General features: G+C 47.6%; 2 protein-coding genes across 7 annotated transcripts; both read left to right on the forward strand.

The window, feature by feature from the left end:
* Positions 1 to 26: 26 nt before the first annotated feature.
* Positions 27 to 10,995, forward strand: PA2G4 (proliferation-associated 2G4). Of its 3 annotated transcripts, XR_003432838.1 has the most exons (16): positions 27 to 365; positions 2,170 to 2,298; positions 2,560 to 2,665; positions 2,758 to 2,827; positions 3,075 to 3,167; positions 4,742 to 4,805; positions 5,033 to 5,111; positions 5,288 to 5,366; positions 5,457 to 5,590; positions 6,245 to 6,339; positions 6,465 to 6,592; positions 6,751 to 6,804; positions 7,023 to 7,089; positions 8,591 to 9,971; positions 10,354 to 10,376; positions 10,646 to 10,995. XR_003432838.1 is itself a non-coding variant. In XM_027106634.1 (14 exons), the coding sequence occupies exons 1-13, from the start codon at positions 278 to 280 to the stop codon at positions 7,086 to 7,088; spliced, it is 1,185 nt and encodes a 394-aa protein (XP_026962435.1). In that variant the 5' UTR covers positions 28 to 277; the 3' UTR covers position 7,089; positions 7,926 to 8,146. The 3 variants fall into 3 exon arrangements, 2 of the variants coding, with proteins under 2 accessions (XP_026962435.1, XP_026962436.1); XM_027106634.1 differs by lacking the exons at positions 8,591 to 9,971; positions 10,354 to 10,376; positions 10,646 to 10,995 and adding an exon at positions 7,926 to 8,146 and having other exon boundaries at positions 28 to 365; XM_027106635.1 differs by lacking the exons at positions 8,591 to 9,971; positions 10,354 to 10,376; positions 10,646 to 10,995 and adding an exon at positions 7,930 to 8,146 and having other exon boundaries at positions 28 to 365.
* Positions 10,996 to 11,089: 94 nt separating this feature from the next.
* On the forward strand, positions 11,090 to 16,781 carry ZC3H10 (zinc finger CCCH-type containing 10). Of its 4 annotated transcripts, none has more exons than XM_027106632.1 (3): positions 11,090 to 11,509; positions 12,294 to 12,357; positions 13,813 to 16,781. In XM_027106632.1, the coding sequence occupies exon 3, from the start codon at positions 13,868 to 13,870 to the stop codon at positions 15,164 to 15,166; it is 1,299 nt and encodes a 432-aa protein (XP_026962433.1). In that variant the 5' UTR covers positions 11,090 to 11,509; positions 12,294 to 12,357; positions 13,813 to 13,867; the 3' UTR covers positions 15,167 to 16,781. The 4 variants fall into 4 exon arrangements, with proteins under 4 accessions (XP_026962433.1, XP_026962434.1, XP_026962431.1 ...); XM_027106633.1 differs by having other exon boundaries at positions 13,816 to 15,796; XM_027106630.1 differs by lacking the exon at positions 11,090 to 11,509 and adding an exon at positions 11,555 to 11,844 and having other exon boundaries at positions 13,813 to 15,796.
* Positions 16,782 to 19,424: the final 2,643 nt, after the last annotated feature.

Raw genomic sequence — 19,424 nt, forward strand, 5'->3', positions numbered from 1 at the left:
ACGCGAAAGGCAGGCTGGGAATTGTAGTTTGATAGCCCGCGAGGGGGGCTAGAGCCTGGCGGTAGGAGGGACTCGTTGTCCCAGCGTGCCCTGCGCCTCAGCCCGCGCGCTCGCAGTTTCTCGCTCTCGCCCGCCCTCCGCTCCCTAGCTTGCTCGCGCTTTTGCTCGCGCTCTCCTCGCGGATCGAAGGGACTGTGGCTACAGCCTGTGGCTGGGAAGGGCGACAGAGGCGGCGGTTCAGGAGAAACGAAGCTGCAGGGGTGGTGGTGGTGAGAAGATGTCGGGCGAGGACGAGCAGCAGGAGCAAACTATCGCCGAGGACCTGGTCGTGACCAAGTATAAGATGGGGGGCGACATTGCCAACCGTGAGTGCGGCCTCAGGGGTCCGGAGATCGAGGCTGGGAGGGAGGGGCAAGGGGGACGGTGTTGAGCTGGCCCCTGAGGGGCTGGAGCGGTGGGGTCATGCAGTGTGGGCTAGTGAGGGCCCCGCGCAGGTTTGCTGGAGGTGGCGTGGTGGGGAGGCTCCGTGTCACGCCTGGGACCTGAGAGGCTAGGCCTGGGCTGGAGTCTCTGGAGATGCGGGCGGGCGAGCGGGCGGCCGGGAGGGGCGGAGAGCTGGGCCTCCGGCCGGCTCCAGCCCTAGGTGGTTAGTAAGGAGGCGAGGCGTATCTCTTGCCCCTCACCCTTCAGTCCGGATCTCTGTCTCTGATTTTGGCAGCAACGAAGCCATCTCGAAAAGGAAGAGCCCCTCTATTTTGTAGCGGCTCTCCGCCGTCAGGAGCCTAGCCGGCACGTGTTGCCAGGTCCCCTGCGGATCGCCGGCTCTCTCCGCTGTGGTCCCTGACACCAGCTTCCCTACCACGTGCTTTGTTGTAGTTTTTCGTTCTTTACTTCAGCTCCTTCCTTGATGGGGGCCGCCTTCTACTCTTGGGCCAGCTCAGGGACCGTTGGAGGGCACCCCATAACTCTTGGAGATGTATCTCACTGTTCTCGAAGTTATTCATCACTACCTCCAATCTGCGCAGATGGCTTTAGTTAGTCGTCAAATTTGATTGTTCTCAAGGGTTTCACAACTTTAGGAGTGTTTTGAGGTCCTCCCCCCAACTAGGCAAACCTGTGAATAGTACTGTTAAAGGGGGGACTGATGTTAGAATCTCAGAATATTAGGACTGTGCTCTGACTTACTCAGTAGCTGCCCCTGCCACTCTGGACAGATGTCTCACTTTCTGACTTCTCTTTTTCCAATTTAAAACCCAGTTAGGGGGACAGAAAGTGCTTGTCTTTGGGCTTTTAAATGGTTTTGACAGTAAAGATAGGCATTTAGGATGCCTTTGATCCTATGGCTGAAAACCTGAGGTTTTCAGACTTCCAAAGAATCACCAAAACTTGGATCACAGAAATCAAATCTGAAGTCCAGGATGGGCCGCGGAGAGGGTATCCGGTGAACAAAACAATGCTTTATAACATAATGGGCATGGAGTGGTCTGAATCAGAAAAAAAATTTTTTCCCTCTTGCAGTTTATAACTTCTGAGGCACTTGTGATTCCAGATACCAGTTTGAAACTCTTTTGGGTCTCATACCTCTTTGAAACCTGCTAAAAGCAGAGCTTGCTGAAGCTCAGGGATCTTAGTTTAAGTCTCCTTGACTTGTTATTTGAAGAAATAAGTTTACATAAATTGGGATTACTAACATTTAATTGGGGTGTCTGGGAAGGGAAGAAGGTAGCATTTAACGGTGCATCAGCTTGGAGTCAGCAATTGCATGTCTATCTTCCTGTTGTCCCTGACGCCTATAAATTTCCTCCAGGCTGCTTTGCATGTATGTTGGATACCTTGGTGAGAACCCCCTTAAAGTTCATAATCCTGTCCTACCACACCACAGATACCATCTTTGAAAGTCTCCCTTGCCTAAGGAGACAGATGGTGCATACCCAGTTGTCACACTATATAAGGGAGGAAAGGGAGTGTTGGCTTTTTTATTTCAGGAAAGGAAGGTAGAGATTTCGAGATTATAGGGAGGTACATTGCAAGAGACAAAACTTATTCCCTCTTTCATCCTTTGAGCAATGGCACTAGGGAATATTAGAAACTCTAAGTCCAACTTCTAGGTGTTTCTTGGATGGTAACTTAGACAACACATGCAGGACTGATACGGGGTTCTGTTCCCAGGGGTACTTCGGTCTTTGGTGGAAGCATCCTGTTCAGGTGTGTCGGTACTGAGCCTGTGTGAGAAAGGTGATGCCATGATAATGGAAGAGACAGGGAAGATTTTCAAAAAAGAAAAAGAAATGAAGAAAGGTAAAAATAATCCCTCACGAATTTCCTAAGTTTGACCCTTATTCAGTCCTGTTTGTTTTATTGTAATGATGCAACCCCTACCCCAGCACTCGTTGAGATATTTGGAAATTTGGAATGGCAGGGGAGATTCAAGCAGTTTCCCACCCAATCCAAATTGATCAAACTTAAGCAAGACCCTGAAGAAAATCCACTCATCTTTCTGAGGGGCAACAGGGCTCCAAGAGAGTGAGCAAGGCAGTAAGGCTGATTGTCTCTTTACAGGTATTGCCTTTCCCACCAGCATTTCAGTAAATAACTGTGTATGTCACTTCTCCCCTTTGAAGAGCGACCAGGACTATATTCTCAAGGAAGGTGACTTGGTAAAAATGTAAGCTTAAACTATTTTAGAGCACTTGTCTTCTTCCTAAGCATTCACAGTAGTGCCAGTTGCTAATGCTGTACTCTGCTCTTGCCTTTCAGCGACCTTGGGGTCCATGTGGATGGCTTCATCGCTAATGTGGCTCACACTTTTGTGGTTGATGTAGCTCTGGTAGGTGGACCACTTTGAACGCTGTTCAGCCAGTGGGGAGTGGAGGAGGGCGCACTGCTGCTTGCTTCTTATCCCCAGCCCCACCACCAAGCAAGTTTTGAGAGAGTATCTAGAGAAATGAAAGAGGAAAGGGTGTTTTCTCTCCTGACCACTGGCTGCGTAATGGACACAAACAGATATTAACTGAAAGACCAGCTGTGTTAAAGAGCTTTCCAGGAAGGCACTCACTGCATTTCCTTATCTACAGGGGACCCAAGTAACAGGGCGGAAAGCAGATGTCATTAAGGCAGCTCACCTTTGTGCTGAAGCTGCCCTACGCCTGGTCAAACCTGGAAACCAGGTAAGCTGTTGAGTCCAACTCCAAAGCTTGTTAGAGCCAAAGATGCATTAGGCATCTACAGCTATTCTATACTGAAAGAGAAGAGGCAGGAATTAAAGAGTAATACCAAAGAGCAGTTAAATCTGAGTGCCTACCTTAGATGGTATCGTGCTAGGTGTAAGGGGATATGTGTTCCCTTTCTCATGGAGCCTGTAGAGATCCTTTTTCATATTTTGGATGTGCATCTTTCCCCAAAATAATTTGAGATAGAGAGCTTACAATAAAACACAGATACCACAGTTTTAAAACTCAATTTTAGAAGCTTATAAAACAAAAATCATAATAGTACCAGTAAATTGGTGGCAAAGAGGCCAAAGCCCCTTGCAAGACAAAATTAGGAAGCCCAGGGATCATAAACTGCTCATGAATTCATACAATTTAGTGTGTTAGACTATTAATGGAGATTTTTCTCTAACGCTTAGATTTCAGAGACCTGTTCAATACTTAAAGCATCCTCTTTTTTTCTGTGCTCTCTTCTTTACACTTTTCATCAGTTTGTCCCCATTGTAACTTAATTGCATCATTTTTACTTAAACCTCTGTTGTAGGTTTCTTACAGTGGTACCTACTTCGTAGAGCTACCATAAAGCACTTTGAACAGTACTTGGCACATAGTAAGCCCTTGTGTCAGCTATTATTATTTTGCACGTTAATTATTTTTATTATTTATATACTGTGTCTTTTCATTATTTATATTGTGTCTTTTCACTGAAAGGTACTGTTAATATAGTGGCTGTTGTCTAGCTGTGACATTAGACTTTCTGAATTCTCACCCTGTTGCCACCCCATACTGATTTTAAATAACTTCAAGTTCAAATTTCCTCATCTGTAAAGTGGGGAAAATTAAATTGTGCCTTATTATCACATGGCTGTGAAGATTGAGATCATCCATGTAAAAAAGAGTTTCTATACCCTTTCAACAGGTTAGAATTCCAGGTATAATGGACTAAACACTATGGTCAGAAAACCTGGGTTTATACCAGGTTCTTTTGGTTAACTGGTTTAACCCTGGGCAAATCATGTAACCTTTCTGAGCCTCAGTTTCCTCGTCTAGATTGGGTTGTAGATCTGCACTATTCACCTTAGAGAATCATTATCTAAGTAGACCATCTTCGTGAAAGTGCTTTGTAAAATGGTATGCAAATGTTATTTCTAGGTTGTAGGGATGATAGGGCCTATGAAATGAAAAACCAATGCGAATCATTGCACTTGCTTGAGGATATTAGATCTCTCAGTTCTTTTTTTTTTTTTTTTTTTTGTGGTACGCGGGCCTCTCACTGTTGTGGCCTCTCCCACTGCGGAGCACAGGCTCCGGACGTGCAGGCTCAACGGCCACGGCTCACGGGCCTAGCCGCTGCACGGCATGTGGGATCTTCCTGGACCGGGGCACGAACCCGTGTCCCCTGCATTGGCAGGCGGACTCTCAACCAGTGCGCCACAAGGGAAGCCCTCTCAGTTCTTTTATGCTTCTTGTTCTCATGGTAGACAACTTACTAGCCCGTGTATCTTATCTTTTATTTGATCTTGTACTTCTAGAACACACAAGTGACAGAAGCCTGGAACAAAGTTGCCCACTCATTTAATTGCACACCAATAGAAGGTGAGACCTCAGATAGTAGGGTTGGGGGTCTAAGTATGAGTGGTTTTGCAGAATTAAGACTTTTGCTCCCTTGAGGATCCATCTTGGCTCTGACATAATCCAAGCCAAAAACCTCAGTGCCCTGTGTTTCCATAGCCAGGCACTTTGCTCTCATTACTTGGGTGGGTGGGTTGGAAACCTTTTGGGATTCTAGGTGAGTGGTACCATAGACTTTGTCCAATCTGCAGGTATGCTGTCACACCAATTGAAGCAGCATGTCATCGATGGAGAGAAAACCATTATCCAGAATCCCACAGACCAGCAGAAGTAGGTGCCCTGTATGCCACCCTGTACCTTCTGTCATACCAGACTAGTCATGAATTTATCCTTCCATACTCCAGGCTAATCTTTTTTTTTTTTTTCAGGCTAATCTTATCTACTTTCTACTCTAAACTCCAGGAATTATTTATTGCTCTTTATGGTTCCCTTTCTGTTCCTTTTAGGAAGGACCATGAGAAAGTTGAATTTGAGGTACATGAAGTATATGCTGTGGATGTTCTCGTCAGCTCAGGAGAGGGCAAGGTGAGGAATGTTTACCAGAGCTAGCGGGGTGGGGGGGTGGTGCTGAGGGTGTGTTCCAAGAGCACCAGACCAAAATGTGATCTTTTTTAGGCCAAGGATGCAGGACAGAGAACCACCATTTACAAAAGAGACCCTTCTAAGCAGTATGGCCTGAAAATGAAAACTTCTCGTGCCTTCTTCAGTGAGGTTGAAAGGCGTTTTGATGCCATGCCTTTTACTTTAAGGTACTACTGCACTTACAAGCTCAGGGCTTGGAACCAGTCTGACCCATAGACCACACACCCAGGAGCACTCTTTTATTTATTTATTTATTTTTAATTTATTTTATTTATTTATTTTTGGCTGCGTTGGGTCTTCCTTGCACGCGTGCTTTCTCTAGTTGCGGCGAGCGGGGGCTACTCTTCGTTGCGCTGCGCGGGCCTCTCATTGCGGTGGCTTCTCTTGTTGCGGAGCACGGGCTGTAGTCACGTGGGCTTCAGTAGTTGTGGCTCGCGAGCTCTAGAGCGCAGGCTCAGTAGTTGTGGTGCCAGGACTTAGTTGCTCCGTGGCATGTGGGAACTTCCCGGCCCAGAGCTCGAACCCTTGTCCCCTGCATTGGCTGGCGGATTCTTAACCTCTGTGCCACCAGGGAAGCCCCCAGGAGCACTCTTCCTTCCCCCACCTTTCCCTCCCTCTCTCTCCTTTCCTGCCTAGACTTGTAGCTCCAGCCTGTGTGCATGCCTTCTCCCCTCTGCCATCTCCCTCTCATAGAAGGTAGTGTAAAAAAGCAATCCTACGCATGATTTCTGCCTGAGGGTAGGAGTTATTTAAAAACATGAGCAAAATGGTAAGACATGATAAGGAGATAAGGATACCTGAATTTGTCTCTCCCTCCCCAGAGCATTTGAAGATGAGAAGAAGGCCCGCATGGGTGTGGTGGAGTGCGCCAAACACGAACTGCTACAACCATTTAATGTTCTCTATGAGAAGGAGGGTGAGTTCTAAGAAGAGAGTTGTACTTTGGAGCCCCTGATTATGGTTCCCTCCTCCCTATAGCTCACAGAAAAGAGGATGGATGACAAGGGAACATTTTATCAAAATACTTCGTTTCTCTCATAGGTGAATTTGTTGCCCAGTTTAAATTTACAGTTTTGCTTATGCCCAATGGCCCCATGCGGATAACCAGTGGTCCCTTTGAGCCTGACCTTTATAAGTCTGAGATGGAGGTCCAGGATGCAGAGCTCAAGGTTAGTGTGGGATGGAAAGGGGCGGGCACGTGGCACTTGTCTTGGGAGTGAGGAATAAGTGATGGGAAGGTCCTGAAGAGAGCTACAGTGCTGAGAGTAGCACTTGGTGTTTGCTCCACATTCCTCAAAATTTGTTTTCCTTCTTCTATATGTTCCAGGCCCTCCTCCAGAGTTCGGCAAGTCGGAAAACCCAGAAAAAGAAAAAAAAGAAGGTTCGTTACAGTCATCCCTCTCTGGCAGGGTGAACCTGATCCCTCTGTATTCCACCTTCCTGGGTCATGGTGGGTGTATAGATTTCTGTATGTCCTTATTTCTCCCCGTCTCAGCCCTGACCTAGAGAATTAGGATATTTTTGTCCTTGGTCCCCCAGACACTACCCTAAGTTGTTGGAAACTGACATGTCTTCTCCCTCTCCTTTCCATGAATGTAGGCCTCTAAGACTGCAGAGAATGCCACCAGTGGGGAAACTTTAGAAGAAAATGAAGCTGGGGACTGAGGTGGGTCCCATCTCCCCAGCTTGCCACTCCTGCCTCATCCCCTTCCCACCACACCCCAGGCTCTGTGAAATGCAGTTCGTCTTCTCCACCCAGGACCACCAGCAGAGCGGGGTCTCCCTGTCCTCGTCCCAGTCCCCCAACCCAGCCCCCTTCCAACAACAACCAGCTCCAACTGACTCTGGTCTTGGGAGGCCAGGCTTCCCAGCCATCGAAGACTACTTTAAATAGAAAAGAGAAATTGAATAATAAAATCAGGAGTCAAAATCCATCGTCTTCAAGCCCCTCTTTCTAGCCTTTTTCTACTATTCTCTGCTTGGTCGAGGTTTATGACCCTACAACAGAACGGGGAAGAGGCTAAAGTAGCCGCCACCACTAAAAACTCAGCTGAAATTTTTTTATACCACTCCAGCGTCAGCATTTTCCCATCTGTTGGGGCTTGTTCCTCTCTCTTGTCCCACTCTCCCCAAGTATTTTATCAGGGCTCAAAATAGAGGAGCTATTCTTCAGACTGTTTTTCTTCACATGTGGCAGATTCCTTTTATGATCCAGGCTGTCTAGTCAGGCCCCTCCCATTTTTAGGAGCTGGAGCCTGCGTTTACCAAGGGATTCTCATCTATCAAATGGATCCTCATTTGTAAATCTTTGTAGTCAATTTTGTTCTGCAGGACATTTTTTTCCCCCTCCACAAGGCTGTAAAGAAGTAATCCATCTCAACCATGTCCATTTCTTTGGAGTCAGTGGGATTCCTCCCTTGCTCTATCTTAGAAACCTGAGTCGGAAGCTCCACTGTGGTTTTGTTCCCTGTATGAAATATTTTGACCTCCCTTTCTTGAAAGAAAGACCTGGAACCAGAGGAGCAGACTGATTGAAGAGACAAAACTCCTGGCTTTCTGAAGCTGTGGACTTGGATGAATTGCTAGGGGTTTGGAGAGAAAGTTGACGAATTTCAGTACCTCTGGCATGCTGTCCCAGGGAACTAGGGCTCCCGCTAACTTACAAGGTTTTTAAACACATTGAAAATGACATGGCGTTAAAATAAATTTGGATTTGCTCATAATCATGTGTCTTTGTTTGCTGCTCTTATTTGATGGCGGTGGGAGAGTGTGAGTTGAAGTGGTGATCATTTGGAACCTGTTTTGTTTTGTTTTGTTTTGTTTGGCATGCAGAATCTTAGTTCCCCAACCAGGGATTGAACCCATACGGAATCTTAACCACTGGACTGCCAGGGAAGTCCCTGGAACCAGTTTTCTATAGCCATATTTTACCTTTCTAAAACAAGGAATACCTTGAGTTGGGGGGACATAAATCCTGGGTTCTCTGAAAAGAGTACGTTTTCTATGGGAGTTTGTGATTTAGTTGTCTGACGTAAAAACATAAACCTTGCTGCCGACACTGTTCGGGACATTAATGTTTACTGCAAAAAGTAAGAACACTGTATGCAAGTGATTATCTTGATTTAGGAAGCCAGGAAGAATGCATTTAGTGTTATGCAATTTTTCAGGGCCAGCCTGAGATTGGATGGGTAATTTGTATTAGAGCTGCTTCCGCATGAGGCATTGCTGACCTGAAGATACTATGCTGAGTGAAACTGAACACATCCCTTCATGAGAACTTACAGAGAGTGGGCAATCAACAGGTGAGATCCCAGTGGATTTGATATAAAAACAATCCTGGGGTTTTTTGTTTTCAAACACATTACCTTCTGCTGGTGACAATACTAGAACCGCTTAGGCACTTGGAACAAGGGCCCTAAATTTAGAAACCTTGTTTTTCCAGAGCTAAAAAGTGAAATTTTATAAAGAGAAACCACTAAAAAAGGGATTATAACAAGCCGTACCGTATCTTACAGTGAATAAGGTGAAGTCTGTATGATGAAGAGTTCTCTTTCATCCATAACTGTAGCCAAATCTTTGGGTGTCTTTTCCGGGTACTTCTGACCTAACCATACCGTGAGACTGGGAAGTTGTCTTGCCACCAAATACCATTCTTGCCCTAAAGAAACGTGTAGCTCATCTTGCTTCCCCTCTGTCCATTGATTTGATCTTCACCCTATGCAGAAGGAGAATCACTTAAGTATTTTCTGAACAAGATGCATCGTGGCCAGGAATATAGTGATAATCTGCCTCAGGCATTGTAGAGAAAGACCGGACTTGGCTAGGAAAAGAGTTTATCTTCGATAGTTACAAAGTTCTCTGTAGTATGACAGCTTTCTCGACTCCTCACTTTACATCCTTTCAATGTTCTGAAATCTTAGGACCTTTGTAAGTTCCAAGATCGAATCTCCCTGCAGCAATTTAGTTTAGAAAATAAGGTAAACCAGTAAAACAAATCAGGAGTTTTTGTTCAATCTGCACCTATCCATAGTAAAATGGAGGATATCGCCAACAAACTGCAACTCCCATGAAGCAATGAGAGGGAAGGCGGAAGTAGCTGCCCTTTGCTCGTTTGCACCTCTAGGTCTCTTATTGGAAATATGTGCTCATATTTAAATAATACAGTATCCTCATAATAAAACTGGGGAAAGGGGAATTTTGTAACTCAAACTCAAAATACTGTTTTCCAACAGAACTTTCCTAATTCAATCACTTCTCAGATACCTAAGGCCGAAACCCATTGTTACTCCCCTCGGGCAGCCCCGCCCCTAGGGGCAGGGCGAGACAGCGGAAATGACGACAATGAGCGTTCCATTAAATATCCGTAGGCGGGCCTCTAGCCCTCTCTCGGCCTTAGCGCCATCTTCGGAGGTGAGTGTCTGTGCTGCTGTGTTCGGTTTCCGAGTACAATCCACTAACATCTGATCTCTGCAGTTACCATCGTTATAGCAAACTAACTGCAGACTTTTTTTCTTTCCCCGTAGAAACCTCCGCGCCATGAGAGCGAAGGTAAGCAGTCCCTGGCAGTGATCTGAGGCTGTTAAGAATTGGCGATTGTGGGGGTAGACCTTGGCAAGGGAAGTCCGCCATCGTTCCGGGATCGCTGGGTTCTCAAGGGTGCCCAAGATATGTTGGGAGAGGAAGGATAGTTTGGGGAGAAGCAAAGGAAGTGGTGGGTAAGTGCTGTGGTGAGAGAGGCTGGGAGTGCGAGAGAGGGCGGGAGTAGAAGAGCGCATGCGGGATTCTGGGTTTTACGTCTGGGATCCGGGTGGGAGTCCAAATTGTTGATGTGGTTACTCATATAATGCTCTTCATATCCCTGCCTAAACTTGTTACTAAAACTAATGATACCTTGTTTTATTGTCTGCCTCTGGTTATGATCGGTTGCCAGTGGAGGAAGAAGCGAATGCGCAGGTATGCTGAGACATTTCCAGTACAGGAGGGGGGAAGTGGAGCGCGCCTTGGATAAAACTTGGGAGGAACATTTGGTTTAGAAATCTAAAACAACTTTAGGTGAAAAACGTTATGAGCATTGACTGGCCAAAGCCGGGAGTTGGGACACAAGACGGTAGCATCGTATTGTTGATTTTACTCCTCCCTTGTATTGTCTAGATGTAAAATGGGAGGGAAAGACTGAGCTCGGGTTTGTGGGCAGGAGGTGTATACTTATGTCTGGTTTTCAGGCTGAAGCGCAAAAGAAGAAAGATGAGGCAGAGGTCCAAGTAAACTTGTACACCCATGGAAGCCACAGGAGCAGAAACACGGGACGCCAGAGGCCAGGGACGCTGGTACAAATTGTTGGACTGCTTGCCTACTGTCTAGAATTTGTCTCAGTGGATCTGGAACATCGATGGCCATTCTGATCGCCTCGACCGCCTTTGAGAGACCCACTTTGCTCGTATCAAAACGGCCCCTTTTGGCCCTTTGCCCTGGACCTTTTGACATACTGGACTAGTTCTATTCTCAGTTGTGGCTGAATGTAACATGTAACAATAAATCATATCTTTTGCTGTCTTAGCTGAAGAAAAAAATTCGTCTTGTGTGTTATGTGATTTTTATGGTTCCATTGGCTGGGGATTCTGTACCAGTACAGTCGACCTCTCTACCCCGTGATGTAGAGGAAGTCAAGCAAGCTCCTTAGGCTGCAAGTCGGGTGTGGGGGTTCTGGCCCTCGGAGCTGCTGGAGCATTGGGTGCCCTTTACTTCCTGGAAAGGGTGTTACACACGTCAGGGAGAGTGTTCAAGCTGATCTCGCGGGCACAGGGGCAAAATGTGGTTCCCCTCCTCCCTTGTCTAGGTCTGCATTACAAAGTCGTTTTGGGAGCTCTTGGCTGTTGGGTTAGGTTGCCATGGTGACACGCAAAGCTTGCTGGGAACTTCCTGCGGCTTGTCGCGCAAGTACTTCGCACACCATAGAGTGTGGTTCCGGGTCTGGTGGCTAGAGTGTCATTTCTTCCGCAGGAAGCGGAAGGGCGATAGGGTAGGCGGCTCTTTGTCGAAGCTAGAGGACCGGCAGGCGGCAGCAGCAACTACGGCGGCGGCGGCAGGTGAGGGAGGCGGGAGACTTAGGTGGAGGCCGCGCCCGGAGGGGAGGAGTCGGGGCCGGCCCAGCGGCTGGGCTCGGCCGGGCTACACAAGGCCCCCCAGGACCGACTTGGCTCTTCCTCACGTATCAGGGCCGAATCCCTTTTCTGACTGACCCCGCTTCGCGAGCAAACGCCAGCTCTGTGACGTCACAGCCCTGCCCATCCCCTCTGCTTGATGTCACCTGGAGTCCCCTTCCCCGCTTCACTAAGTGCTCCGTTTAGTGTCCTATTCACCTGGTCCCCGGCTGAGCTCCGGCGGCACTGCACAGAACCTGCCAGGCTAGAGACATGCTGCGGTAAACTCCTAGGACTTTTTTCGCAAACTCTGGGGTGTTGAGAAGCGTCACAGTCACCGCTCTCAAGTCTAATCCGCCATCCCATTGCACTGTCAGTCGCTGCCCTTGCACGGCTCCCTGTTCGGAGTTCCTAACCCCAACCCTAGGCCGGGCTTTGATCCCCACATCCTCCTTCACCTTGAGACGGGGTGCCCCTCACGCTTTGTTCACTTAGGGCTGGTTTTCCAACCCCTCCTCCTAGGCTCTCCAAATTAGTTCTGTTCCTTACTACTCTCTTCTTACTGGCAGCTTCTCCCTTTGACAGGGGAAGTTCAATTTGAATCCTAAGGAAATCTTGACGTGCCCAGAGCTCTTGCCATTTTGTCAGACTTCATTCTTATAACAACCACCCCGTAGTTCTCCATTCTTACCCCTTCTCACACCCAAGTCTCTGTTTTTCTCCTGTTCAGAACCCAGCAGTGATGTGGAGGTGGAGACCCACAGGAGCCCCGGACTTCACCTGAGCTACCTCAGGTATCAAACAATCCTGGGAAAGTTGGGTGGGGAGGAATATCAGATATGATTATCAGCTTCTGGTGGGACTTGTAACACGGGTCAGGCTTGGATAGATGCCATTTATTTTTCACCAGGTCATTTCCCTTTTAGTGAAAATTTGTGTCTTCTCTTTTCCCACTCTTTTTTGCTTGATTGTTTCTGTCTTTCTGAGACTACCTCCCTTTGGAGGAAGATGACCCCTCTTTTACAGATTTTCTTGCAACTCTGGCCTGTGACCTAGTCGGTTCATTTTAGGGTTCATTTTGTCTTGAAGGCAAAGTCAAGGCAATGGACCGGGTGGTTGGGGGCGGTCAAGGCCAAAGAAATTGGAAAGATTCCCTTATACTCAAGGGGAAACAATATAAAGGTTTCCTATTTGAACAGCAGGGGGAGCCTGAAAAGGCTAGGAAAGGCTTAGGAGGTCAGACACGTGGTAGCAGGGACTCCTAGTCTTGTTGGCTGTGGGGAGAGGACAGCGCTAGAACCAGGGCAGTGGACTGACGTTCTTGAGCTCTTTTGGGAAAGAGGAGACTTTAAAAGCTTTTATAGAGTCTGTAAGTAAAGAGCATCTTTATAGGGCAAGGAATGGTGTGGCTTGATGTCAGTGGGATCTTCCGATGGAGGGATAGGAGGGGTATAGAATGGGGAAAGAAAGGTCACTTGTTCCTGTGAAAGTAACTCCTTCCTATTGCCTTGATCTTGCCACAAATGGTTTTGTCCTTTTTAGGTCTATAAGTAGAGATTCCAGCTGTAGAACTCTTCCCCTGAAATGGAGGGGGAGGGGGCTGACCACCCTAGAGTTGAGAATAATGGTAATATGAGAGAGAATACCAAAAAATGACAGGTTTAGGTATTGCCCTAAAGCTGGTGATACCAGTCTTTTTACTCAGGATTTCGTGGGGTCTAGAGATCTGATAACTTCACAGAGTCCTCACCTGAGATCCCATGGAAGAGGGGGTCAGGGAAGTAATGTCACCAGTACTCCATTATCCACGGCCCTTAGTAGCTCAGCAGCTTATCTTAGCCACTGTTCTCAGTCTCCTCTTAGCCTAATGAGACACCAACAGCAGTTTTAATTTTGATTCCACAACTTTAATAAGGTCAGTTCAGAAGGGGAAATAAAATCCAACACTGTTCTCTCCCTGCTCCCTCCTTGGCATATCACCATTAGTGAGATGAGGTAGCTTCACCCCAGCTCCCTCCCTCCGACAGCCAGGCAAGTGTGAATCATTCTGACCTAGACCAGGTGCACAGGGCCTGGGCAAGACTTCTGACAAGCCAGCCAGTCCAGGCAGAATTCTCATCTGTTAGATTCTCCATCTCCAGAGCCATTATGCCTCTGGCCTGCCTCTTGCTGGACTGCCTGCCGTACAGTCAGCAAGAGTTTGGCCTCACTGGAGGACTCCTGTTTGACACAGCTCTCCTCTTTCCTAGCAGTCACCAAGGGTGGCAAGAAAAGGAAGAAAGCCCTGAGTTGGGGGGGACCAGGATGCCTGACCGGGACAGCTATGCCAACGGCACTGGGAGCAGCGGTGGAGGCCCTGGAGGCGGTGGCAGCGAGGAGGCCAGTGGGACAGGGGCAGGCAGTGGCGGGGCCAGCTCAGATGCTATCTGTAGAGACTTCCTGAGGAATGTGTGCAAGCGAGGCAAGCGTTGCCGCTATCGCCATCCGGACATGAGTGAGGTGTCCAACTTGGGGGTGAGCAAAAACGAGTTCATCTTCTGCCATGACTTCCAGAACAAGGAGTGTAGCCGCCCAAACTGCCGATTCATCCATGGCTCCAAGGAGGATGAGGATGGCTATAAGAAGACAGGAGAACTGCCCCCTCGGCTGAGGCAGAAAGTGGCAGCCGGCCTGGGCCTTTCACCAGCTGACCTACCAAATGGGAAGGAGGAGGTCCCTATCTGCCGTGACTTTCTCAAGGGTGATTGCCAGAGAGGCGCCAAGTGCAAGTTCCGTCACCTGCAGCGGGATTTTGAGTTTGACGCCCGAGGTGGAGGAGGTGCTGGTGGTGGGGGCTCAACAGGCCCAGTTCCCCCAGGACGACGTCATGACCTCTATGATATCTACGACCTCCCTGACAGGGGCTTTGAGGACCATGAGCCAGGCCCCAAGCGCCGGCGAGGTGGATGCTGCCCCCCAGATGGCCCCCATTTTGAATCATATGAATACAGCCTGGCTCCACCCCGAGGGGTGGAGTGCAGGCTACTAGAGGAAGAGAATGCCATGCTCAGGAAGCGGGTAGAGGAGCTAAAGAAGCAGGTCAGCAACCTTCTGGCCACCAACGAGGTACTGCTGGAACAAAATGCCCAGTTCCGCAATCAGGCTAAGGTCATGACCCTGAGCTCCACTGCACCAGCAACTGAGCAGACTCTGGCCCCCACCGTGGGCACTGTCGCCACTTTTAACCATGGCATCGCCCAGACTCACACTACTCTCAGCAGCCAGGCTCTACAGCCTCGCCCCGTGTCCCAGCAAGAACTGGTGGCCCCTGCGGGAGCTCCAGCCGCTCCCCCAGCTAATGCTGCACCGCCTGCTGCTCCACCACCCCCACCCCCACACTTGAACCCAGAGATCACGCCACTGTCGGCTGCTCTGGCTCAAACAATTGCCCAGGGAATGGCACCCCCACCTGTCTCCATGGCTCCTGTGGCTGTATCTGTGGCTCCTGTGGCTGTATCGATGGCCCAACCCTTGGCAGGAATCACAATGAGCCACACCACCACTCCCATGGTGACTTACCCCATCGCCTCCCAGAGCATGCGTATCACAGCCATGCCACACTGATGGGGCTAATGGACATTCCCCTGGAATAGCCTCCCAGGGCTGGGGTCGAGGGGCCCTTACCTACCCACTCGCCTAGCCCTCCCAGGCCCTGTCCAAAGGGCTCACTCATGAACTAGGACAAGAGACTACAGGAGTTTGCTTCTGAGCAGGGGTTGGGTTGGTGTGTTTTCTCTCACCTCCCTTTTATGAGGGTCCTCTTGTCCATCTTCCAGCCTCACAGAGGGGGCTTGCATAGGAATGCAGACTGAAGCCAGCAGAGGAAGGACTGACTGAGGGGTTGTGTGTTCTCTGATGGGAATTTGGGGGACATCGCTGGTCTTGTCCTCTCTTCTGCACAGCACAGGTTCCAGCACTGGCTTTGGAAGAAAAAAATACCCTGCCCAGAGGGGAAGCCAGGAAAGATTGGGAAGTGGGTGGCCAGGAGAGAAGGCCTGATAGGAGCCTTCAGACAATTTGGGGCCTAGCTGAGTTGGACAATACAGGAACTGCTCCTGGGCCCATGGGAAGGCGGGGACCATAGTACTCCAGCCCAAAGACTAGGGGAGCATTCATTACCTTGGCTTGGCCTGGACATCCATAGGGCAGGGCCCACCACGTTCCAAAGAAATAAAAAAATATATTTTTAACAAATGGAGGCAGTGAAAACTTGCTTAGATATTCTGTGTGGAAGATGGGAGCAGTAAATTGATCTCCTGCCAAAATGAAATAAAGACCCCACTCTCACATAGTGGTAAGGATGGATGGAGGCCAGTGAAGAAGGGTAGGGACCCAGAACAAGATCAGATGGGGCTTTGGGGAAGGTATGTTGTGAGGTAAAAACATTGGAGCCACCTAGTCTTGTTTAAAAATAGTCCCATCTGTTTTGGTTTCTATCTGCAGGAACTATTCACAGGTTGCCTTAGTAACCAGGGCTCCTAGGGTCATTTAGGGGGCAGGTACTAAGAAGGGTGGATGTGCTGGGACATGGGAATGGGATACGTATCGACAGATCCTTCCCTTATTCAAACAGAGCAGGGCAGGTGGCAGTTGCTGTCTGAGTTGACAGCAGTTGATGTAACTCCTACCCCATCCCTTCCTCAGTCACCAGTGCCTTAAGCCTTCAAGGCTTAAGAGGTGCTGGGGAAAGGAGAGTTCTTCTGGGGACACAAGCCTCAGTGTTCGTCCCTTTCTTCCCTCTGCCTCCACATAGAACCACAGAGGTTTTAAATCCAATTAAGAGTCAGTAAGGCCAAGGGTCTCAGTAGCCAAACCTCAGTTCCTCCTCAGCTCATGGCTGATGGAGGGGAAACAACTCAAGTGTCTAGTCTATGGGACAGTGGATTTGGGGGTAGAGAGAGTGATCCTGGTTTGTTCTTTCCCCATGATATCTGCTGCTACCTCTTGCTCTCTTGTCTGGTTGATCACTCAGGTTACACCTGGGGTTGGAGATGGTGGGCTAGGTTAAGGCCAGTCATTTAAAAAAAAGGGGGGGGGGCGGCGCTGCAGCACGAAAGACTAAAAATGGGCAAATACTGAAATATTGTTTGTGGATTCTAAAAACCACATATTGATAAGCCTGATGTTGATTTTCTGGCACAATTCTGGTTTATTAAAAGAGATGGTTCATGAGCATTTAGACAAATGTGATCATAGATATCAACATGAATTCATCCTAGCCAAACCCTGACAAGCTAACTTTATTATTTTTTTGCCAAGTATCTCTAAAGAGTTAGATTTGGGAAACTGTAGATGTCGTATGTACTTTATTAACGTGCTCCAGCTAAAGACCACCAGGAATACACCTGCAATTGAACAAGTTGGGTTTAATGCTCATTGCAGTGATGGAGAGAGGATGCCATTTGGAACCACGGTGTGTCTTGCAAGAGGGTGTTAGGAAGGACCCTACAGGACTTGAACTTCATTAAGTGAGTCGGGGGAAGGTTCAAGGAAGTGGAGCTTCACTCTAAATTGAGTGCTGTCAGGGAAGCAGGGAAAATTTTATAATTGCATATCTTTATCTTCTCTAGAAAAAGGGCAGACTAAAGTGAAGCTGAAGCTGCATTAGCTGGGAGAGGGGGATGTTTGGTGTTTTGTGGTTTGCACACTGACCTTGTCTAGTGCTTAAACAAAATTGTGAAGTGATCTTGTTTTTTGCCTCACTTCATCACAGTCACTGAGTAGTCTTGTCTGATATTGGTGTTTTGTGAGATTGTGTCCAACAGTACCTGTGAGCCCAGGTCAGATCCTAATAATTCCAAAGCCTAGCTGTGTCAGGCCAGCTCCCAGATGTCAGGAACTGCTTTCCTCTTTCTCACCTGCTAAGTCATTGCAGATAAGAGAATAATTATGGGTCAGTTAACAGTAGGGTTTGATGGAATCAAAACTGAACATTTGTGCCTAGTAAATGTTGACTAGCACATTCATGTTAGAGAAATCCCTAGTCTCTAGTGATATACCCAAGGGCTATGGTTTTTTTTTTTAATTGTATAAAAATATGAAAAGCCCAGTTACCAACAGTAATACAAGGAAACACTAAGTAATATGGAAAGTGTCTGTAACTTGTATTGACTAAATTAATACAAAGGGTCAATTTGGACTGACCGACCTTCCCTCTAAAAATTGCTTGAGCCTATCTGAGAAACAAATGCAGAGATCTATATTAGCAATAATTCATGTGAGAACAACATGGGACTTCCAATTGGCTGCAAAAAATTAAAATCTTATTCTTCATAATATGTCAGTTAATAAATATCAAGAGGCTGCTATGTTCTAGGTACCTTTCTAGAAACTCCATAAGGGTAAAAGAACCATAGTGCTGCATTGTAAATATAGTAGTTCTACCACGTCTATCTGAGTGGAACCAGTTCTAAAGTATTGTGTGTTCTTCTAAATAGTTTTTGCAGAGGGCCATTGGCAAACCAGTGGGGTATCTGAAAAAAACTGGCAAGAGAAGACTGAGGGTTGACCAAATAGATGTCTTCAGATATATGAAGGGCTACCTTATGGAGAAAAAGGTCCTGTGTTGCTGCATGGGAAATAAGCAGAGAGTTCTAGAAAAATTGCTAACATGTGAGTACTTACTATAAACCAAGGTACTGTGTTAGGCACTTTACATGCAATATTTCACTGACACAATGGGCATTATTATTATACTTGTTTTGCAGAGGAGAAAGACTTAAAGAGGGTAATCAACCCAAGTCTCCACAACTAGTAAGGAATGGAACTAGGAATCTCTTCAGGCAGTCTGACTCCAGACTTGGCATAAGAAAGTTCTAATGATAGCCATCCAGCAATGGGACCACTACTTTCCAGTAACTTACAAGGAATAATACAGAGGAAGTTTCCTCAAATCCCGTTGCCCCTTCCATCTTGGAGAGTAGGCTGGGACCAGATTACCACATCCAACCCTGGGAGGCAGCTGTAGTTTACATATAAATGCAGATTGCAAAACCAGGAAGTCTAAGTGCTCTCCTCGCTTAGACACTTCCTCTAACAAATGGCCATTCTTTTTCGTGTTACCCACTTACTGCTTATCACCACCAGGTGGCACCTGGGCAGCAGAATTGTCAATGGGCGGGGACCCATCTTGTTTACTTGTTCCGGTGCCTTGCAGCTGCTGATTCTGTGGCTCCTGGGCCCCAGCTGGGAAGAGACCTTCCTGGGGATGAGCTTTTGTCCTCCATACACTGTCTTCAGTAGGAGGATCTGATGATCTAGATAGGATGAGAAAGGGGAAAAGTTTGAAAAGGAACTTCCATAGGTCACCCTCTTCATCCCCCAGCCTAAGGGATCCCTTCCCCTACTCCAGTGTTTGGCAAATTTCAGTTTATAGGGAGGTTTCCTTCTGAGGATGTTCATCCATTTTCCTGCTATAGTTCTGGTTCATCAAGTTGGTGGGCACTCACCTCCTCCAAACTCCTTGAGCTCCTTTTTTACCTGCTCATCTCTGAGAATACAGAGAACATAGGAGGCAGATGGAAAACTGTTCCTTACACAGTTCTGCAAACTGAAAGAAGCAGTTTAGATACTGTTTCAGAGAAGTAGAGAAAGGGAAGTGAGAAAATTTAAGATTAAGGGAGGGAGGGATAAGTTTTAAACAGCTTTGATGAAACATAGCCTGATGAAATCTATGTCCTGCAGAGCCAGATAAAATTTAACAGCTGTAAACCAAACAGAATAACACAAGCCCCACATACATCGCATTAGAAGGTAATCATGACCAATCTGTCCCTCCTGGGCTTCCAATCAGTCCAGTTTCTAAGTCCCTGGACAACAGTAC

This window comes from Aethalodelphis obliquidens, unplaced genomic scaffold (assembly GCF_003676395.1).
Source record: "Aethalodelphis obliquidens isolate GAN/ISIS:26980383/991018 unplaced genomic scaffold, ASM367639v1 scaffold8, whole genome shotgun sequence".
NCBI classification, from domain to species: Eukaryota; Metazoa; Chordata; class Mammalia; order Artiodactyla; family Delphinidae; genus Aethalodelphis; species Aethalodelphis obliquidens.